The following is a 21,103-nucleotide window of genomic DNA, read 5'->3' as shown; positions in this document are numbered from 1 at the left end:
CGCGACAGAGACGGTGGGGGTGGCAGGGCACGACGCGGAGGGGCCAGGGCTGCCGAGGCTACGGTTGGGGAGGAGCCGACTGCGCAGGCTCCAGATAGGCGCAACCACCGCGCGAAGACCTGACAGGGGGCAGCGTTCACCCGCAATGTGCTTCTTTTGATCTACTTAAAAAGCGAAAGCCTGCCTTTTTAAAAATGTTACGACTATACTTACCCCCGCATTCTCCAAATTGGTTTTCATTAGAAGGCCCCTTATCTTAAAATTGAAAGGGCCTCTGTCTCTAGTCGTGCCCCTTCCTCCCCCGTGGAGGCCACAGTGGACGGGTCCCATCTCCCCTCAGCCTCCGGAGGTGGTTTGGAGGCTCCCTCCCCCTCCCCAGTGTCGCGAGTTGGCGCCGCTGCCACCCCCCGCTCCGCGCTCCCGGCCCCTCCGCCCGGCCGCACCGAGCCCTTCCGGCGCCCCCTCCTCTCCTGCCTGGGGCCTGCTCTTCCCCGCGAGACGGCCGCCCCCACCCGAGCCCCAGCCCTTTTTTCTCCCCGCCGAGCCGCGGCGGCAACAGCAGCAGGAGGAGCAGTCCGGAGGCACGGTGGCCGAAGAGCCCATGGCGTACAGTCAGGGAAGCGGCAAAAAGAAAGTCTGCTACTACTACGATGGTGAGAGGCAGGGCGGGCGGGAGGGCAGGGCTGGGGCGCCGGGCCCGGAGCCGCGCGGGGCTCTGCGGCCGCCGGGCTAGGGGGCGCCGGAGCTGAGGGGTGGGAAGGGGGAGGGATCGATGCCTGTCCGAATCTTAACCCATTGCGGACCCATCGCCGGGAGTGGGACCCCCTCCGCGGTGAGCCGTCCCAAGGGGCTCTGCGACGCGAGCCGAGTGGACGCCCCGCTTTCTCTCCCGGCGCTCTGTCTCCGGCAGTGCAGTTCGCCGCCGCTGGGACGGCGCCGGCCTACCCCGGCTTCGTGGTGGCGGCGGAGGGGAGGACTCCCCCTGGCATCTCTCTAGAGGATGGCGGGGGATGCCTGCTCCGGTCCCCTGCAGCTGACCCTTCCCCCCGGGTCGAAACTGTACCCGGGCCCAGACTCCACACAAAGCCGGGCGGCCGCGGGAGCTCCGCCCCTCCAGTCGGCTGCGCTCCCCCCTCCCCATCCCTCTGGTTCCCCTCCCAGTCCGGCTGCACCGGGCGCCTTCTGTCTCCGCCTCCAGCCTCCCGGGCCCCTGGAGCCGGGTCGGTGTTGCAGAGTAGTTACCGAGGGTGGAGACCCACGTTTGGCCGGGGACACACTAGCGCCGATGTTTAGCGTGGGCTCCATTCCCTCTTCTTTGTTCGCCGGTTTTTTGAGTGCCACTTTCTCAGCATTCAAATGAAAAGGCTGCTTCACTTCCTCAATAAAAATTAGGGTTTTCGAGTTTGAGGTAGTTAAGTTTTCACGGGAAATAGGACGGTGGTAGGGAAAGATGGAGCTGTTACTGTTTGTGTTGTAGATCAGACTCTTTGAGTCCTGGCATGCCTCTCTGAGAGGTGGGTACCACCCACTCCTTTGTTGCTCTTTGTTCGATCAGGAAATACCACCCTGCTTTGGGGGTTTAGGTGGTGGGAGCCCTGGTCTAGAAAAACTTTGCGTGGTGCAGAAGTACTAAATAATTAGGTACGGTTGAGTCCACGGTACATGAAGTAAATTATAAAAGATTTTACTTTTGGGGTTTCTTCGAATTTGAAGTTTGAGCGGTAACGTTAAATCTGAATCCTTTCCTGAGCCAGCCTAAATTACACTAAGTAGAGTAGTAACCTGTTTTACAGATTTCACAAAGACCTGAACCTGGTAAATAGTTCCGAGAAGGTTACTCTCCGGAGAAGGAATTCTAGAATACAACCAAGAAGCCAGGCTTAACGACCTGAAAGTCCTATCAGATGTGTGTGAGGCAATACAAATTTTGGAAGCTATTTCCAACATTTGGTGTATTATTAATCACAAAATCTTAGGTTTGGAAAGACCTTAGAAGACCGGGACAGATTCTAACTTGTAAATGGACATACTCTATCTCTTCAGTTAGCAAGGACGAATCTTTTAATGCCTATTTGTATAAAATAATCACCTGTGTCATTTGTGGAAAAATCTAAACTCTTGGTGAAGAAATATAAATTGTATGATATTTGGTAGCTAACACTGGTTAAAGCCATGTTTTAAACATTTTGTGAGAGTACCACATATATGTGTAAGACATAACTGGTTTGAAATTATGCCACTTGGAGGAGTGGAGATGGGATTCCATTTTAGTTTTAACATCAATTACAGTTTTTTTTAATTGTTTTTTTTTAAGACTTTACACATATTTGGGTCACTGGCAAACCCCTGGCCTTGCATTCACATCGGAAAGTAAATAACTATGTGTGTAAGTTAATTTTTAAAGTTATATTGTTCCTGAGATTTAGAGATTTGTTCTTGGCAGAGCTTAAGGTAAAGGAGAAAGGTTTTAAAAGGTTGGGAAAACTGGTTCTTAGGCTCTTCCTGCCACTGTTAGTTGCTTTTGACAGTGAAAAAGCCGCTTGTAACTTCTTGTCAAGGCTTGAACTGCAAAACCAGGAGGTAGACTTAAGTAGCAGTTTTAAGAACAGCTGTTGGTTTGTGGACCTATTTATGATGGGTTTTTGTTAAGGGAATGGGAGCGAGCTGTAGGCTTCATAGGTAGAATGGAAGAGTGGAAATAATTTAAGCCTCGTGATTGTGACTTAATAGTTTCTTATAGACCGTTCATCTGCTTTACCTGATGGCCAACAACAGCTGTATAACTGAATGTTTGGAAATTTCTGGTTAGGTTATCTGTCTTTGGTCTGTGATTCTTCCTTGGCTCATTTTTACAATGGAATTTGTAGTTGCTTACATTTGTACTATTCTTTGGATTTTTGTGGGGGGAAGGTTAATATTTTGCAGAGTTTATTAAATTGGATGGGTATTGTGCTAATTATTATCATGTGATAGTATGTCAAGCTTTGCATAATTAATTCCAAAAGCTCATGTTTTTATCACCAAAAAACTATTTTGTCACCTTACATATAAAGGTAGCAAGTGTTTGTTTTTTAATTGTGAGAAAAAGAGGATGCAAGTAAAGCAGCGTCTGCAGCAAAGAATTCTGATTCTATGAATTAGATTGGGAGGGGGTAGTATCAGTAGTAATAGGGCCTTTAGCTAGCCTAGGTTAGTTGGTTTTAATTTGTTGGTAAAGAAAGTGGAAGAAAGAACGATTAAAAAGAGTGGAGTAGCAAATTCTGTAACCGTAGGAATCCTACCTTTAGGCTTACTGAGACCATTAGGCACTCTTGGTGACACAGAAAGAATGTCTAGCAAGTGAAAGGGATCCTAAAGACATGCATTTTTCTCTGTATACTTCATAGTCTTCAGTACTGTACCCTTTTGATCATTGGAATGCTGGTTCCCAGAGAAGCTTGAGGCATCCTTAAACCTTTGGGAAAAGTAAGAGAAGTTCATATTTCTCATAGCTAGTGGCTCATGCCTCCAAATTTTCCAAAACCGTATTTCTAAAACTTGGTCATCTTAATTGCAAGATTATCAATGATCTCTAAAAAGATAGAGCTCATCAGTCACTGAATCTCTTCTGGCTTTAAAAAATGATGTGATTTCTGTACTTAAAATGTAATTAGCAAACCAAGCTGTGTTAGGCCATGATTACAGTATGTTTTTAACCCTTTATCTGGAAGTGTTGACTAGTCTTTGTTTCGAATTAAACTAGAGACTAATCACATTTAGTGCCTGTTTTACTGTGTACACAGTAAACAGGGTTGTATAAATACTTGACCTTTGAACTGCACAGATCCACTGATACACAGACTTTTTTCAATAAATACTCTCCATACCTGTGGATTCAACCAACCACTTATTGAAAACAATATTTTCAGTCCACAGTTGGGAATTTATGGATGCAGATGGATGACTGTATGCATTGTTTCATGTCATTTTATATAAGGCACTAGAGCGTCTGGGGATTCTGGTGTCCACGGTGGGGCGGTGTCGGGGGAATCTTAGAACCAGTCCCCTGCAGATATTAAGGGAGTGCTATAGTTCAGGTCTGGGGAGTCAAAAATTATAGGTGGATTTTTGGCTGCAAGTGGTGGGGACCTGTGTCCCTAACCCCCGTGTTGTTTAAGGGTCAACTGTATACATAATTTATACAATTGTGCACATACTGGTCTGTGCACTTGCTTTTTCCTCATCTTGGCAGGGTGCATTAAAATGTTTGGAGAGCTCTGGCTGGTGTGGCTCAGGGGATTGAATGCTGGCCTGCAAACCAAAAGATTGCCAGTTCGATTCAGAGTACATGCCTGCGTTGGGGAGGCAACCCAACCATGTTTCTCTTCCACATTGATGTTTCTCTCCCCCTCTTTCTCCCTCTCTTCATCTATCTCTAAAAATAAATAAAATCTTTTAAAAAATATTTGGAAACAAATGGTTCAGAGAAAACCACTCAACACTATATGCAGGGGAGAACCAAGATGGCGGCGTAGGTAGACACACTGCACCTCCTCGAACTACCAGAACTGACGGAGAATCGAACGGCAAGTCCGAAACCAAGGAAATAAAAAATAAACATTCATCCAGACCTGTAGGAGGGGCGGAGACGGGCACCGGGGCAGAGAGGACTCGCATGGCCGTGGCGGGACTGAGACTGGTAGAGTGTGGGACGAACGGGGCAGGCAGTCCGAGCACTAGCAGACCCTGCGGCCCCACACTCCCGCACAGATAAACCGGGATGAATGGCGGGGAGCGAAGCAGACCGCGTAACCCAGGACTCCAGCGCGGGGAAATAAAGCCTCAGACCTCTGATTGAAAGCGCCCGTGGGGGTTGGGGCGGCAGCAGGAGAGACTCCCAGCCTCACAGGAGAGGTCGCTGGAGAGACCCACAGGGGCCTAGAGCGTGCACAAACCCACACACTCTGGAACCAGCACCAGAGGGGCCCAGTTTGATTGTGGGTAGCAGAGGGAGTGATGAAGTCCGGTGGAAAGTGGAGCGGGCTCCATTGCTCCCTCTCGGCCCCTCCCCCACGTACAGCGTCACAGCGCAGCGACCAGCGTTACCCCGCCCCCGTGAACACCTAAGGCTCTGCCCCTTTAAGTAACAGATGAGCCAAGACAAAAAAAAAATGGCCCAAATCACAGAACACTTCAAAGCTCCAGAAATAATTCAACTAAGCAGCGAACAGATAGCCAACCTATTGGATGCACAGTTCAAAACACTAGTAATCAAGAAGCTCACAGAATTGGTTGAATTTGTTTGAAAACTAGATGAAAAAATGAAGCCTATGCTAAGAGAAACAAAGGAAAATGTACAGGGAACCAATAGCGATGCGAAGGAAACTGGGACTCAGATCAATGGTGTGGACCAGAAGGAAGAAAGAAACATCCAACCAGAAAAGAATGAAGAAACTGAAGAAACAAGAATTCGGAAAAAATGAGGAAAGGCTTAGGAACCTCCAGGACATCTTGAAACGTTCCAACATCTGAATTATAGGGGTACCGGAAGGAGAAGAGGAAGAACAAAAAACTGAAAAGTTATTTGAACAAATAATGAAGGAGAACTTCCCCAGTCTGGCAAAGGAAATAGACTTCCAGAAGTCCAGGAAGCTCAGAGAGTCCCAAAGAAGCTGGACCCAAGGAGGAACACACCAAGGCCCATCATCATTACATTACCCAAGATTAAAGAGAAGGAGAGAATCTTAGAAGCAGCAAGAGAAAAGAACACAGTTACCTACAAAGGAGTTCCCATAAGACTGTCAGCTGATTTCTCCAAAGAGACCTTACAGGCAAGAAGGGGCTGGCAAGAAGTATTCCAAGTCATGAAAGGCAAGGACCTACATCCAAGATTACTGTATCCATCAAAGCTATCATTTAGAATGGAAGGGAAGATAAAGTGCTTCTCAGATAAGGTCAAGTTAAAGGAGTTCATCATCACCAAGCCCTTATTATGTGAAATGTTAAAGGGATTTATCTAAGAAAAAGAAGATAAAAACTATGAACTGTAAGAATGACAGCAAACTCACAGTTATTAACAACCACACCTAAAACCAAAACGAAAGAAAACTAAGCAAACAACTAGAACAGAAACAGAACCACAGAAATGGAGCTCACATGGAGGGTTATCAAGAGGGGATTGGGAGGGGGAGAGAGGGAGGAAAGGTACAGAGAATAAATAGCATAAATGATATGTGGAAAATAGACAGGGGGAGGGTAAGAATAGTGTAGGAAATGTAGAAGCCAAAGAACTTGTAAGTATGATCCATGGACATGAACTATAGGGGGAGAATGTGGGAGGGAAGGGGTGGGCAGGATGGAGTGGAGTGAGCGGGGGAAATGGTTCAACTGTAATAGCATAATCAATACATCTATTTTAAAAATTAAAAAAACACTATAAGCAGAGATAGAATATAAAAGTTAGCAAAGATCGTGCCTTCTAATATACTAGTTTTCCTAGCAGATTATAAGGATTCTTGGAAGCCAACAATTGACAGATTTTATAATAGTAGTGCTGAAGTTTTATGCTAGATACCCTTTTAATACAACTGCTTGGGTTTAGTTGTGGTACAAATCTTTATTATCCATAAAATTAATCATCGTTTCTCTGATTTGCTAATCAGAGTGCTGGATGAGTTACAGCAGCAGTTCATAAATACCAGTTGTCTTAATTACACATTATTACTTGACTGTAGTAGAACATAATTCTTATATAAGACTCTGATTTTGCTGTATTTGGGTCCTCTTCCCTGATATTCTCTACCCCTCACTTCCTTCAAATTTCACCTTATCAGAGAGGCTTTCCCCTGTTACCTTAACCCCAGTGCTGCTTTTCTTCCTGTCACTTGTACCACCTAACTTGTGTCTTCCTTCCCACAAGAATATAAGCTTCATGATGTCAGAGTCTGTTTTGCTTATGTCTATACTCCCACCATCTAAATTTTTAAGAAGTAAAGGAATTTTAAATTATTGGTGAGCAAATGTTTAATGCATTATATTTTATAGATAGAGCACTTTTATATAACATTCTCTAATTTTTACAACTACTGAGTTACAGACTGAATGAGTGGCATTTTGTCTACTTTATGATGAAAATAGATCATATCCCTGTTCACCTCAGTCCACCCTTATCCTTTTACACCATGACTAGTTTAATGTGCAGGGAGAAGGAGAGGTCAGCACCTGGTGCCCTAAAAGATTTTTTCCCCATTGGTGACACAAGAGTAGGCCTATTTTCACTGCTGCTGCTGCAAAAAAAAAAAAAAAAAAAAGGTTGCCTATGCAGCTCAGTAGATTGAGTGCCGGCCTGCAAACTGAAAAGTTTCCAGTTTGGTTCCCAGTCAGGGCACATGCCCAGGTTACCTGCCATGTCCCCAGTCGGGCATATGAGAACCAGTAGATCAATGTTTCTCTCCCTCCCTTCCCCTCTCAAAAATAAATAATGTCTTTAAAAAATTGTTTTCTCTGCTACAGTAAAAGAAAGTATTAGTAATTCTTTCTTTTTTTTAAAAAAACTTTAAATGCCTCACTTGACAAATCCTTATAGGGAGTTGCTGAAATTGGGGAGGGGGTAGCAATCATAAGAGTTTTAAAGCACAGATAAGGCCAGATTTAAAAGTTAAGTATAAGGATGTTTATGTTGATTAGTAAGTCTTATTTCTCTCTGTTTTAAATAGCAGTTGGCTTATACTTGTTTGTGAAGTCAGTTTTGGGTTCAGAAATATCAAATAGGCTTAAAGTCTCTATTCTGCCAGGTGGACAAAAGAATGAGTCTTAAGAAGGAAGTGAAAGACTATATCTTTGATAGTGAGAGAGGACACCTTTATAGGGTAATTAGACAAGGTAAGGCCTGAAGGAAGAGAATGAGTGGGCTAGCCATAAAAAAAGTTTTTTCCTACAGAAGACATTGCAAACTGCACTGTCCTGATAGAAAGAACCTGGCGTACTTAATCAAGAGGAGGCCAAGAGGAAGACTTGGGGGAACCATGGGGTTCCTAGCTAGGTAGTATAGGGCCAGACTACACAAGACTTTGTGGTAAGATACTCAGAAAGCCATTGAAGGTTTTAAGTAGAGAAAGCTTTTGGAAGTGGGACAGAATGGTAAAGAGTGATAGAATATAAGACTGACAGCAAGAATTAAATGCATGTTGATCCACATGAAATGTAATGATTGTAGTTGGCAGAAATGGACACATTTAAAGAAGGTTTGGGGAGTAAAACCAATACAACTTATTGATGGATTGGAAATGGAGTAAGAACTGGGTGATGGTGGTACAGAATAAAGAATAACTTTGAAATTTCTATGTTGAGCAGTTAAGTGATTCATTCCTGAGATACGTACATTTGGGGCAGCACTCTTGTTCACTGACTTACCCAAGTACCCAGAACAGTGCCTAGTGCATGGTAGGCTCTTGATTTGTTAATCAATGAATGAACTTGAGAAACCCTGATATTTAAAGGTTGGTGGATGAGTGACTACGGGTAGAGATTGAATCAAGGAAAGTGGTACTGTCAGTGAAAGCCAACACTCTCATTGTTTCGAGGAGGAGGAGTGACCAGTGTGTTAAATCTGCCAGTGGATTAAGACTGTGGAAGATAAAAATAATACAGTAGCTTTCTTTTTCCCTGAATCATATTTTTTAGTCAGCTTTTCTTTAGGAGTAAATTTTACACTCCTGAAATCCAAAATGATCTGAAAATTGAAAAAAAAATGTAGCTCATTTAGAATCAAAAGCTTAACCTGAATTAATATTTATGATCTTTACTCCACTTATCGTGAGTATTCACAAATTTTTGCTGCAGAAATGTTAAAGTTTGATTATAGAATACTACCCAAACTCTGGGACATCCATAATATATGGCAGATGTGTCACATCACATTTATAAAATCTGAAAAAAAGAAATCTGAAGTACACCTAGTCCTTAGGACTTGGATAAGCTATTTTAGACCTTAATAGCCATTACCATTCTGATAGCTTCTTGAAGATTGGGCAGTTACTAAAATTTTGCAGATAACTAATTCTTTATGGTGATTTCTTTAGAGTAACAAAGTTTGTTGTGTTCAAGAAGCCACCTTGAGCTACTTTTTCTGGATATTTACTTCATTGGTAAAGCATTTTTTATTATTTTGATGAAAATCAGGATATCATTTAAAATGCCCAAATTAGATTACTGGCCATTTAATTATGATGAATGAAAAGTCATAGGTTCATAAAAACTAAAAAAACACATTTTATCTTTATTAAAAAGTGAATGGCACTCTGGTCAGTGTGGCTCAGGTTGGTTGGAGTGTTTGGTAAACTGAAAGGTTGTGGGTTCAATTCCTGGTCAGGACACATACCTGAGTTGTTGATTGTTCAGTCACAGGTCGGGGAGCATGCGTGAGAGGCAACTGATCAATGTTTCTCACATTGATGTTTTTACCCCTCTCTCCTTCCCTTTCTCTGAAATCAGTGGGTATGTCCTCAGGTAAGGAGGGAGGGAGGTGAGTGGGTGGATGGATGGATGGATGGATGATAGATAAAAAGTGAATGGCTTCAAAGCAGCCGTCTAGAGAATTTTGAGATACAGGATTAAGCAGGAAAAAATTGGAGATGGTTTTTATTAACCCCCTTATATTTTGGGACAATTCTTAATAAACCAAATAGCAATTTTCTGTTGCTTGGCTGTTCTTGTGGGCATGTGTCACTTAGTGTGCATATTCTTGGTGGGAATAGAGGCTATAAATTGTAGCAGAGAAACTTCTTAAACCTATGTACATTCATAATTTGAGGATCCTGTTGTTGACAAAGTAACTTTGATGGATTAGCAAGGTGGTTTCTTATTAAAATAGTGTATTCTATATATGTCCTTTTTGTGTCAGGTTTCTCCCTGCCATTTCTTTCTAGTGACTGTAAGTGCCATTGCTGTCCCAGTAGCTGTTACTTAAGTTGGCTGAGTTGCCCTGAGTTTGAATCTTGCTCCTCTTCTGGCTCGCTTTGGGACTTCGCAGTATTACCTGACTTGTCTGCATCTCACCCTTCGTCACTATTGTAAAATAGGAACAGTAATAATACTTACTACATCATAGGGTTGTTAGGAATATTAACAGATAAAACATGTGAAGTGAACAGAATTCTGCCTCCTAATAAGCACTCAATAAATGGTAATTACTGCTATTATTTTTTTTTTCAAAAACGCTTGCTGAGAAATTACAGCTGTACTGTCTCTTTTATACAGATTATTGGAGTCTTTCCCATTATTAGATTGTTGGTGGCTTTTCACCAGATATACTCAGTATGTTCATTGCTAGAGGATTTGATCTTAAGATGTAGTGGTATTAGAAACATTTCACCTTGGTAATTTTTACATAGACGCAGGTGGAAGTTATGTTTCTTTATCCTTCTCTCATGATCTTCTTTGGTGGTGATGGTAACTTAGAAATACCTTCCTTGCACTAACTTGTGTACATGATGCTTTGTAACACTAGTGGGCTTTCCATATGTAAGAATTCATTGAGATAAGGTGGCTTTCAAGGAACTACTGTATTTTTTGGACTATAAGACGCGCTTTCCCCCCCAGCTTTGGGGGAGGGTGCATCTTACAGTCTGAATGTAGCTTACCTGGCTTGCCTGGTGGGGCGGGGGGGTGGAGCTGGGGTTTTTTTCCTATTCTCCTCCTCTAAAACATAAGTGGGTCTTATGGTCCGGTGTGTCTTATAGTCTGAAAAATACGGTACATGTACTGCCCCATGAAGGGCAGAGCTTTATAGCAGATTCTTCCTTGAAAGGTAGATTGTTTTTCCACACTCACAGTCTCTGAATTTGAATTGTGATAAATGCACAGACATGTTACATATCCCCATAGTTCTGCTTTGCTACTTGTCTGTATTGTCTTAGCTTTGTTATTGTCACCTGCATTAAGAAAGGTGGCTTTCCTCATGACCATGTATATATCAATTGTTTTCAGAGGGGAGCTTGTTTTGAAAATGATGGGTTAAGTAAATTATAGAGATATAATATCAATAAAATCAGGTAGTAATGTTATTAGGCACAAGTCTGTTAATAAAAACGAACACTCATCCTGGACTATTAAATATATGGAAGAGAGAAACAAACGTTTTTTGAGTTCTCAGTTTCCACTAAACAAAAAGTATGTGTTGAGGCAGGATTTTGAAAGATGTTTTTTATCCCGAAGGTGAGTAAATGGCATTATTTGTCCTTAGTTTTTATTATGTAAACCCATGTTGAAATAAATAACTTCAAGCCATTAAAATCAGCTTGGCTATCCTAACAATATTTTGGAGCTGCTCATTTAAAACTAGAAATACTACTAAAAGTAATTTCTAATACAAGCTATTGTAAAAAATGCCCATTATGTTAGAAAAATAATGTATATGTTTAAGAGGCTTCCTTAAAATGTTAATACAGAAACACTAGAGCTTTACCTAAAAGTATTGATTTTTTTTGAAGTTATATGTGACTTTGGTGTTTATTTTAAAATAAATCTTAAAAGATATTGGAGTATAAAATGTTATAAAAAGATAGGCCAGGAATTATAACTTCAGTGGTGAAGAAGACAGCAAAATACATAAGTCATTGTAAAAATATTAAAGCGACTTTTAAACCTTAATACCTTGAAAAATGTCATGAGTATATCATCAATGCAAAACTTTTGTTTAGGATCCACATTTCAGTTATTAAAATTTCCCTTATTGACTGTGATATGGGTAAAAAGTATTTTAGTCCCCATAATACTAATTAGAAGGGATTTCTGGGATACTAGCAAATCATCCAAGAAGTAGTATTGCTGTAATCTTCTAAAATCATACTAATGAAACTCGGAGAATTTACCTTAAGTATTTGAATTTACCAACGGATACTAAAAGGTATCATTTTAAGGAACAAAAACTATGTTTTTAAGTGAGTAAGGAGTATTTCATTTGTGCTAATCTTAAATAAGATATTTTAGTAAACTGTAAATCAGAAAAACTTACTTGCCTTAATCAATAAATAAACAGTGTGTTAATGGAGTCATTGGCATACAGAAGTGTGCATAATAGTATATTGGTTTTCTAATATAGTTTGAAAGTTGCAAAATCTAATATCGTTATTTAAGATTTTAAATAAATCTTGTTTTGGTGGTAAATGCCTTCTTAATAGTGAACATACATAAATTTACATAGTTGGTGAAGATTCTCTTATTTGTATTGTTCAGTTTGTCTCTTTTTCTATTTTAGGTGATATTGGAAATTATTACTATGGACAGGGTCATCCTATGAAACCTCATAGAATCCGCATGACCCATAACTTGCTGCTAAATTATGGCTTATATAGGAAAATGGAAATATATGTGAGTATATGTTTTAGAATATTCAGCACTCATTTTTTTTTCTTAACTACTATGAAACTTTATTATTCCCTTTGGTGGAGGGCATTTAACAGAAGAAAAGGTCTGGAAGAAAATGAAAACTCCTCTTTTTGTTTTTATTTAGAGAAAACTGAGTGTGGGACCTATACCTCTCTTCTTCTGTCTGTCTTTAACAATTTTAAAAATGGTTTCCCCTACCACAGGTTTTTACATTTCTGGAGAATAACTCTATTTAGCATACCAAATATTTTTGTTGCAATAGTAGTTGGCCTGTCTATGCTGCTGAAGTGTTGATTTGGGACCCTTACAAAAGAATTACACAGAAAATTAATTCCCCATATATTTATTGGTGTACAGAAAGAACACCGTCAATGGACAAGCAGGGTACAGAATAACATAAGATATAACTGCCTTAAATGTTTTTGTAGATAAAGATGAGAGTATATATAGACAGATACAAGACACAAAAATTCTTACCTATTTGGGGAGAAAAAAGTCTTGAAGCAGTTAACAGTATTAGGGAATATGTGTGAGTTTTTTTTCTTTGGGTGTGAACATTTAGAGAAGAGGAGGTGGGTTAGACTTTCAGTTAGAAAGCCTTGAGCAAGAAGTGTGTCATAAATGAAACTGAACTCTTCAGAACAAAGGTGATTTGGCCAGGCAAAGGAAAAAGAAGAGATTGTGAACAAAGACTTACGGAGAATGAGTCCCATTCTGGGAGGTCATTGATAAAATCAGTGGATATAGAGCAGGTTTATGATGGAAAAAGAAAGCAGCATTAATGAACATGGATTTGACTTTAATAAGGGTTGACCCATTTTTACTAAAATAAGAAAGTGATTAAGCCATAGTTTGTGTTAGACCTAATGGTTTTAAAGTATGAATTAGGTTTAGAATTTACTTTGTTCTGGAAGACCTAGTTCTTTTGAGAGGACTGTTAGAGGAAATTGTGTACTTTATGTTTGATAACTCTGATTTAACCAGTTGTAATTCAACATTTCTAACATTTATTTTTCTTCACAGAGGCCCCATAAAGCCACTGCTGAAGAAATGACAAAATACCACAGTGATGAGTACATCAAATTTCTACGTTCAATAAGACCAGATAACATGTCTGAGTATAGTAAGCAGATGCAGAGATGTACGTGTCTATGTTAAAAGTATATAATTAGTATTAAGTATATAAATGAGTATTTTTAGAAGCTTATAATTAATATTATCCAAATATAGGTATTTTTCCTGACCTAAAATACAGTTTTAATTATTTATCGACGTGAAAGGTCAATGTAACAATATTAAAGCTACTTTTAAAAACAACTTACTGAAGCCTTCCTGTTGCCAAACTGCCAAAGAGCTATTTGGATGTTCCTTTGTCCTTTGTTTTGGTCCCAGGTTAACTTTGCGATAATGGCTGTTAGTAGGGAGACCTCACACCCCTGCTTTAAAAAAAACAATTATACTTTGGTTGGCCTTAGCTTGATGTATATTCTTCTTGTTGTCTGTTTGGGTGGTTTAGTTAATCGAGACTGTCATACATGTATTGTTACTTCCCTTTGTTGTGATATTAATGAAGATTTTAATTTTATTCTACATAATATCCTCTTACTAAAAAGTACAGATTAGTTGGCTTGAAGGTGGAATGCAAAATGTTACCCTAAAATGATTGGACCAGTGTCTCATAAAGCTTTATACTGGAATACATTCTCATCACTGTTTTCATTGATGGACTTCAGTGATTATTTTTAAACATGAACAGTGTCAGTAATACTAAATTAAGTGTATTTGAGAGAAATCTCATTCACAGAATTTCATCTACATTTCTATCATTTATTTTATTTAATTTAATAAAATGCTATAATGTAAATAAAAGTTTTTTTTTTCAGTGGACATGCGGGCTTAGATTAAGAAGTCATGAGTAGCCCTAGGGCAAATGAATTAACAAGATTGATTTAAAACTCACTGAGTTGTATTAAGATTATGATTATGTCTGAGCAGTAAGAAACTGAAATTTATTCAGTGTGGTTCTAATGAAATTAAGAGTGTACAAAGCTATATATAAGATTAGGACTTATTGAAGAGGTTATACTTTGGGGGGTGGGGACAGTCTGAGAATGTTATTCATACATACCTGCATCCCCTTCATTCTCTCAGTATTTAGGAACTAACATGTGTCATGTATCTATGTTTTGTTTCCTTGTGCCTTACAGTGCCCCTTCTATATCTTGGCTGCCATGATCCTAGTTAGTTCTTACGTTTTCTGAAGATCACAGTTAACCATGGGCATAGGCAACCAACTGTTCTATCTTTTTAGTACTCACTAAAATACATTGCAGTTACGGATGTTCTGTGTACTTAGGAGTTGTATTTTTTTTTTTTTAATAAATTATAAAGCAATTGAAGTTACTTAAACTTTTTAGAATCTCAATTTATTGTTGTTATGTTTGGAAAATGCGTAGAAAATTTAAGTTCATGTTTTAATGTAATAAAGGCTAGTACCTTTTATATTTTGATAGATTTTGATTTCTTGTTAAGAGAGCAGAGATAGTCCACAAATAATCCTGGTAAGATTTGGTAGTTGTGTTTCTAATATAACATTTTAGTTATATTGGATAAAATTATAAATTATATTTTTAAATTGCAGACTTTAGATTACTATTATGATGTGTGTATGTTTTATGGTTGCAGCAAATAAAGTATTTTGTGGGGAATGGTTTTTGTAAGAAAAGGCTTTTAGTAATTCACAGAGTGGATTGAAATTAGTGAAATCCATCTTTCACAGTTAACGTTGGAGAAGATTGTCCAGTATTTGATGGACTCTTTGAGTTTTGTCAGCTCTCAACTGGTGGCTCAGTTGGTAAGTATCCTGATTCAGTTAGACTTAAAGTTGATTTACACTTTGTATGTGTCTTTTGGGTTATTTGTTAGGCAGAAGCCCCCCATGTTTTATGATTATAATGACTCCGAGGTTGTTTTTTTGTTTGCTTGTTTTTTACTTTTTAGTTTCTTACTACCATTTAATTTTCACTTACAGACTTCTTTTCTTCCTCTCTTCTAGCTACCATTGTTACTCTAGCAACCATTGTTGCTACCACTTTCCATACATGCTCTTATTTAGTCAGATCACAGCTGTAGGAACAGATTTATCTAAGGAGAAACTGCTGACTATTACAGCTCTGAACAATGAATCTTGCCTTTCATGAATTTTAATCTTGGTTTACCCATGGCATACTCTTTCCTATAGGGCTTTTGTCTAGGTATGTTAATTTTTAATTTTAAACATTTTAAAAGTCTATCCCATCTTGATTCTTAGCTGGGGCTGTGAAGTTAAACCGACAACAAACTGATATGGCTGTTAATTGGGCTGGAGGATTGCATCATGCTAAGAAATCAGAAGCATCAGGATTCTGTTATGTTAATGATATTGTGCTTGCCATCCTTGAATTACTAAAGTAAGTTAATCTGTGTTGATATTTTTCCTGTGAAAAAGTAGTTTAATTAAAACAATAAAAATAAACTTTTTAAAAAAACATGAAGTAAACAGGTTGAAAATAGTTAACAGTGAATCTTTGATGGATTTATTACAAATCATTGTAGAAATAATAGGAAATTTGCTCAATTCTTGGATTGTTAAGAATGAGAAATGCATACATAATAAATGTCTAAAACTCATTATAGGTACCCTTTTAAAAAATATTAAAAGTAGTTCAATTTAAATTTGAGTTACAGTTTCAGGTATTGAAAAATGACACAACCCTGGAGGTTTATGTTCTAAAATTTTGTAAGCTTTTTAACTTTTGATGGCAAATATTTGAAACCTGTGTTAAAGAAAATTTGATTGCCTATTGAATTAAATGTTGTTAACTGCCTGGCTTCCGTAGAATGGGGCTCTTTGTTGTCTAAAAATGGATATTATTATCTCAAAGTTGCTAAAAGAATTAAAGTTATCCTTGATTGAAGCTTGAGAGAGATATTTCTAAAGGTACGTGTACGTGAATTTGGAGTTACTAAGTTAGATATTTTCTTTTTACCATCATCAGTTGTAACACATCTAAGCAGATCCTACTTCATATTGTAGTTAGTGTTTTCTCACCTTTGAATGTGTTGCCTGTAGTTATTCCACACATACTATTTATAGAGGCTGATTTTTCAGTCACTTAAAAGTTTTGTGTTGACTCCTCAAATCAGCAACTGGGCTATGGCAGGCGACTAATTAAGAGCCCAGGAAAACCACTTGAAATTTTGCCTTGTTATTAATTTGCTATTGATGTTGGTACCTGTGTGTTCATCTCTGAGCAGCAGTTCTTATTCACATGCTAATAGTCTTAAACAAACTTAATTTTATTTCTCTGGACACATTTCTTAAATTGGTGCAATCAAACATGATTTAATTGACTGTTGATTAAACAGCTTATGAGCCACTCAGAAACTTTTTGCCCACAGCTTTATTTTTATGAAGAAACTGTGCTCTGATGAGATACTCTGTTTTTTATGTTCTAAGGTTTCTGAATCTTGCTTTCCTTTGAGTTAAGAATGAGTACTTAGTCTGGTAATGTCAGTTTATATTATAATCTTTTAACACAGCTGTGGTATCGCTGTAAACTAAATATAATACTCTGCCATCTTGTTCAGTAATAATCCTCACTTCACTGTGCCTTGAAAAAATGACATTTGAAGTTCACTTTCTTTTTTTCTTGTTTTGACATGGGTATGCACTGGTAATAAGATGGCGCAGTTTGTGATAGCTGTGGCTCTTAAAATGCATTTGAGTTGTAACTTCTTACTGGGATTTGTAGTGTTCCAAGCAGCACTGTGAAGTGATAAGAGTACCACATGTGGTTTCTGTCATGACAACTCAGCTCTGCAGTTGAAGCACAAAAGAAGCCATAGACAGTACGTAAACAAATGCGTATGGCCATGTTTCAATAACATTTTGTTTTTGGACATTGCAATTTTAGTATCATTTATTCATCATGCATCATAAAATATGCTTTATTTTATTTTATTTTTGAGTAATTTAAAAAAAGTAGACTATTCTAATTGCAAAGGCTGTACAGAAGAGGTCATGGCCAAATTTGGACGGACCAGAGATTGTCAAATCTCTGTTTTATAAGATTGAATATTTGCTAGAAAGATATTTTAAAGTAAAAATCTTAAAAATGGTATAATCTTCAGTTAATATAAAGAAACATGTACTTACTATGTTTTAAAGCACATAGAATAGGACAGATTTCACAGCAAGTATATTTTCTCACCTAGATAGGGCCTAAAGGGAAGATTTAAAGGTCTGAGGGTCAGATTGTAAATTCAGCTGTTTGATGGGTCTCTTAGGCTGGAATTAAAGAAAGGGGATTAAGTGTTCTGGAATTCAAGAGCTCAACAGTCCATGGTGGTTCTTCCCATATTAAAACTTTTAAATAACTTACTATGGCTTTCTTTTCAGGTATCATCAGAGAGTCTTGTATATTGATATTGACATCCACCATGGTGATGGTGTTGAAGAAGCTTTTTATACAACAGATCGTGTAATGACTGTATCATTCCATAAATATGGGGAATACTTCCCTGGAACAGGGGACTTGAGGGTAAGGCTCAATTCTGTCTGGATAAATATGAGACTAAGCTAGGAGGCTAGTAATCCTGTACTTTAACTAATATTTTTCTTGAGTTACTAATCTGAACCTTATATACAGAATTGAGTCATTTATATACTACAACGTCTGCTGGATTTCAGTTTTGCTTAATATAAGCTAACTGTTACAAAAATTTTAATCTTCATTGTGTTTTTTCCTATTACCATTTAGTTCCGTTATACACCCCTCCCCTAGCAATCACCATACTGTTGTCCATGTCCATGAGTGCTTTTTCCTCTTTGCTCAATCCCTCCACCCCCTAACCCCTGCCCTACCCCCCACCATCCAGATAAGCAAAGTTTAATGAGAACTTACAGGACTTTTCTTTTGCTCGACTATTTTTGGTTGAACAAATATTTTTGTACATCAACAAAGAACTAAGCAGTTGTCTTGATGTACTTATTGGTGGCCTACATTGGTATTGATTAGAAAGACTGATAGAATAAAATAATTGACTAAGTCTTTTAAGTTCTTGTAATGCTCTCCTTTTATGATTGGTCTTGATTTAGTAGGTCTCATTTAATATCTTTTTTCCTTAGGCTGAGGAAATTTATTGTAGATAGAGAAATACCATAGCTTATCTTGGCTGCCTGCTATATTAAGTGCACTTATTTCTATTATGTATCTGTTACCTTTCATTTGTTACTCTTCTGTTTTATGAATATAAAAACCAATGGTTAAATCCTGTTTCTGCAAACTTCTTTAAGTTTCTTTTTTTCTTCACTAGTTTTGTTCTGTTTTGTTTTTAACTAAACCACATGCATGTTGAAGTTTATAGTTTATTTAGCAATCAAAAGTTTAACATGGCCTTAATGTATTCTTTAAATGTGTGACTTTTTATTTGACCACAAGGTGATGCTCTTTCAGTAATAGTTGTGATGGTAAAACCATTTTTTTATTATAAATGGGTAGGTTAATTATTTAATTTATTTCATTTTCAATTATGTGGCTTTTAAAATTGCAAATATATATTTTCAGTTCCTTGCCAATTAGCTCCTTCAATGCCTTTCCCCGCTTGGTTTTATTTTATAGACCTGATGGTTTTCACGGTATATGATCTTTAAAACTAGCAAAAATCAGCATCCACTGGGAACTTGTTAGAAGCACATCCCTCAGGTCCAGAAACTCTGGGTTATTCTACACACTAACATTTGAGAACCACTGCTCTCAACCATTAGAACTCATTTGTCTACAGTCATTGCATCCCTGTAGCAATTAAGGGGAGAAAAGGGCATCTCAGCTTTAAGCTTAAGGAAGGATAGTGTCTTTGTAATATAATTCTAATTAATCTCAGAAATGGCAAATGGGGATCTCTGAATTTTTGACAGTATTCTTTCAATTGCTTGAAGTTGTTGGAGAATGCTTGTTTTAAAAAAAAGGTTTGAGGATGACTTTGAACATCTTATCCTCACTACGATTTTATATTCTCTATATAAAAAGCTATGGTAATTTTTTCCTTTTGGCTATTACATAGGTGTCCCCAAAATTTTGTAAGGAAACTAAAACCAATCATTACATTGTATGTGTAGTTGTATTTGGATTTTTGTGAAACTGAAAGTGTATCTTTGGATGTTATTTTAATGAATATTTCATTTTCTACCAGGAAATTCATTGTAAATCAGCAAAGAGGGCTATTCTGAGCTTAGATCATTGTTAAAACCCTGTTTGCATTTATTAGCTCAGTAGTGTCTAGGTGGAAGAATAAAAACAAATGTGTGATAAAGTAGCAGTTGTAGAGTAAGAAATGAAAGGAATAAAGTTTGGTCCAACAAGAACAACAACTCTGAGTTGCCAGTCTAGAGTGATAACTGCTGATCAACTTACTGTATGAGATGGGACCCCCAAAAAATGAGAATTGACTTTTGGAGGGCAGGCCCTTTGTAGTACAGGCTTCACCCTCTGGGTGAGTGTTCTAGGAACCCATATATATCAGTGTACCAGCTGGCATTGTTGTGAGATGATGCTGTGTTCAGCTTCAATGAATTCTTTATTTGAAGCCTCTTTTAGTGTGTTTGCCCATTTCACGATGGGTGATTTACAAGTGCACCTGTCCGCGCTGTGCTGAGCGTTCAGCAGTTTTTGACCAAAAATGGCATGACCCCTATGCCCCACCCTTCTTATTCACCTGATCTCACCCCAAGTGACTTTTCTCGTTTCCCCGGATGAAAAAAGTTTTCAAAGGAAAATGTCTTAATGATGTGGAAGAGGTGAAACTAAAAGCAGCATAAGTACTAAAAGGCATCAAAATTGACAAGATCAAAAACTGTTTTGAGCAGTGCAAAAACCATCTCGATAGGTTGCATCCAAGGCAGAGTACTTTGAAGGTGACTGAAGTTTAAACATGTAAGAATAAATACACAATTTTTTATAAATAAATTCTGGGTTTTTTAGGTCCTGTCCTCTGGTACTTAATGTCAAGAGTTTATTCCAACTGTGTTTTTAGTGCAGGAGTCTAGGGATTCACAACACGTTAGTTTATCTACATTTGTATAATTTTTATTTAGTTACATATAAAAATTTAATTTCTTTAAGAAAAATTGTGGTAGGTGTAATTCCTCTTGCTTTTTCTTCATCACACGTTCGGTCATTTGGGGTGGTGAATACACACTGTAGTGTCCAGATGATGTGTTGGTGAATTATGCACCAGAGACCTGTATAATTTTGTTGACCAGTGTCAACCCAATAAATTCAATAAAAAGGAATATTGGGTCATAATCACACTAATATTGAAAGATAAAATTGAAAGATCAAAAAAATGGATTCAAGCTAGGATCATTCCATGAGAGATAAGGGAAATACAAATGTTATAATTGTGAAGATTCATATTTATTGAAACACTGCCATTTAAAACACGTAAGAATCAGTCACGGGAACCAAGATGGCGGCGTAGGTAGACACACTGCGCCTCCTCGCACAACCAGAACTGACAGAGAATCGAACAGCAAGGGGGACCAACACCAAGGAAACAGAAAGTCATTCATCCAGACTGGTAGGAGGGGCGGAGACGGGCACCGGGGTGGAGAGGACTCGCGTGGCTGTGGCGGGACTGAGACTGGCGGAGTGTGGGACAAATGGCGCAGGCAGTCTGAGCACTAGCAGACCCTGCG

At 38.4% G+C, this 21,103-nt stretch overlaps 1 protein-coding gene across 2 annotated transcripts in view; it reads left to right on the top strand.

The window, feature by feature from the left end:
• Positions 1 to 320: 320 nt before the first annotated feature.
• The window catches only part of HDAC2 (histone deacetylase 2), a 34,455-nt gene continuing 13,672 nt past the window's right edge, over positions 321 to 21,103 (top strand). Inside the window, exons 1-6 of one of the 2 annotated variants that reach the window (XM_024551824.2) lie at positions 321 to 653; positions 12,236 to 12,348; positions 13,390 to 13,507; positions 15,146 to 15,220; positions 15,677 to 15,815; positions 17,807 to 17,948. In XM_024551824.2, coding sequence (XP_024407592.1) covers positions 602 to 653; positions 12,236 to 12,348; positions 13,390 to 13,507; positions 15,146 to 15,220; positions 15,677 to 15,815; positions 17,807 to 17,948 — 639 coding nt within the window. In that variant the 5' untranslated portion in view covers positions 321 to 601. The remainder of the gene's footprint in view (positions 654 to 12,235; positions 12,349 to 13,389; positions 13,508 to 15,145; positions 15,221 to 15,676; positions 15,816 to 17,806; positions 17,949 to 21,103) is intronic. The other variant, XM_045188688.3, reaches the window with a different exon arrangement.

The sequence above is a fragment of the Desmodus rotundus genome, chromosome 11 (genome assembly GCF_022682495.2).
Source record: "Desmodus rotundus isolate HL8 chromosome 11, HLdesRot8A.1, whole genome shotgun sequence".
Lineage (NCBI taxonomy): Eukaryota > Metazoa > Chordata > Mammalia > Chiroptera > Phyllostomidae > Desmodus > Desmodus rotundus.
Note: the sequence above shows the minus strand (reverse complement) of the source record. Positions and strands in the feature narration are given on the sequence as shown.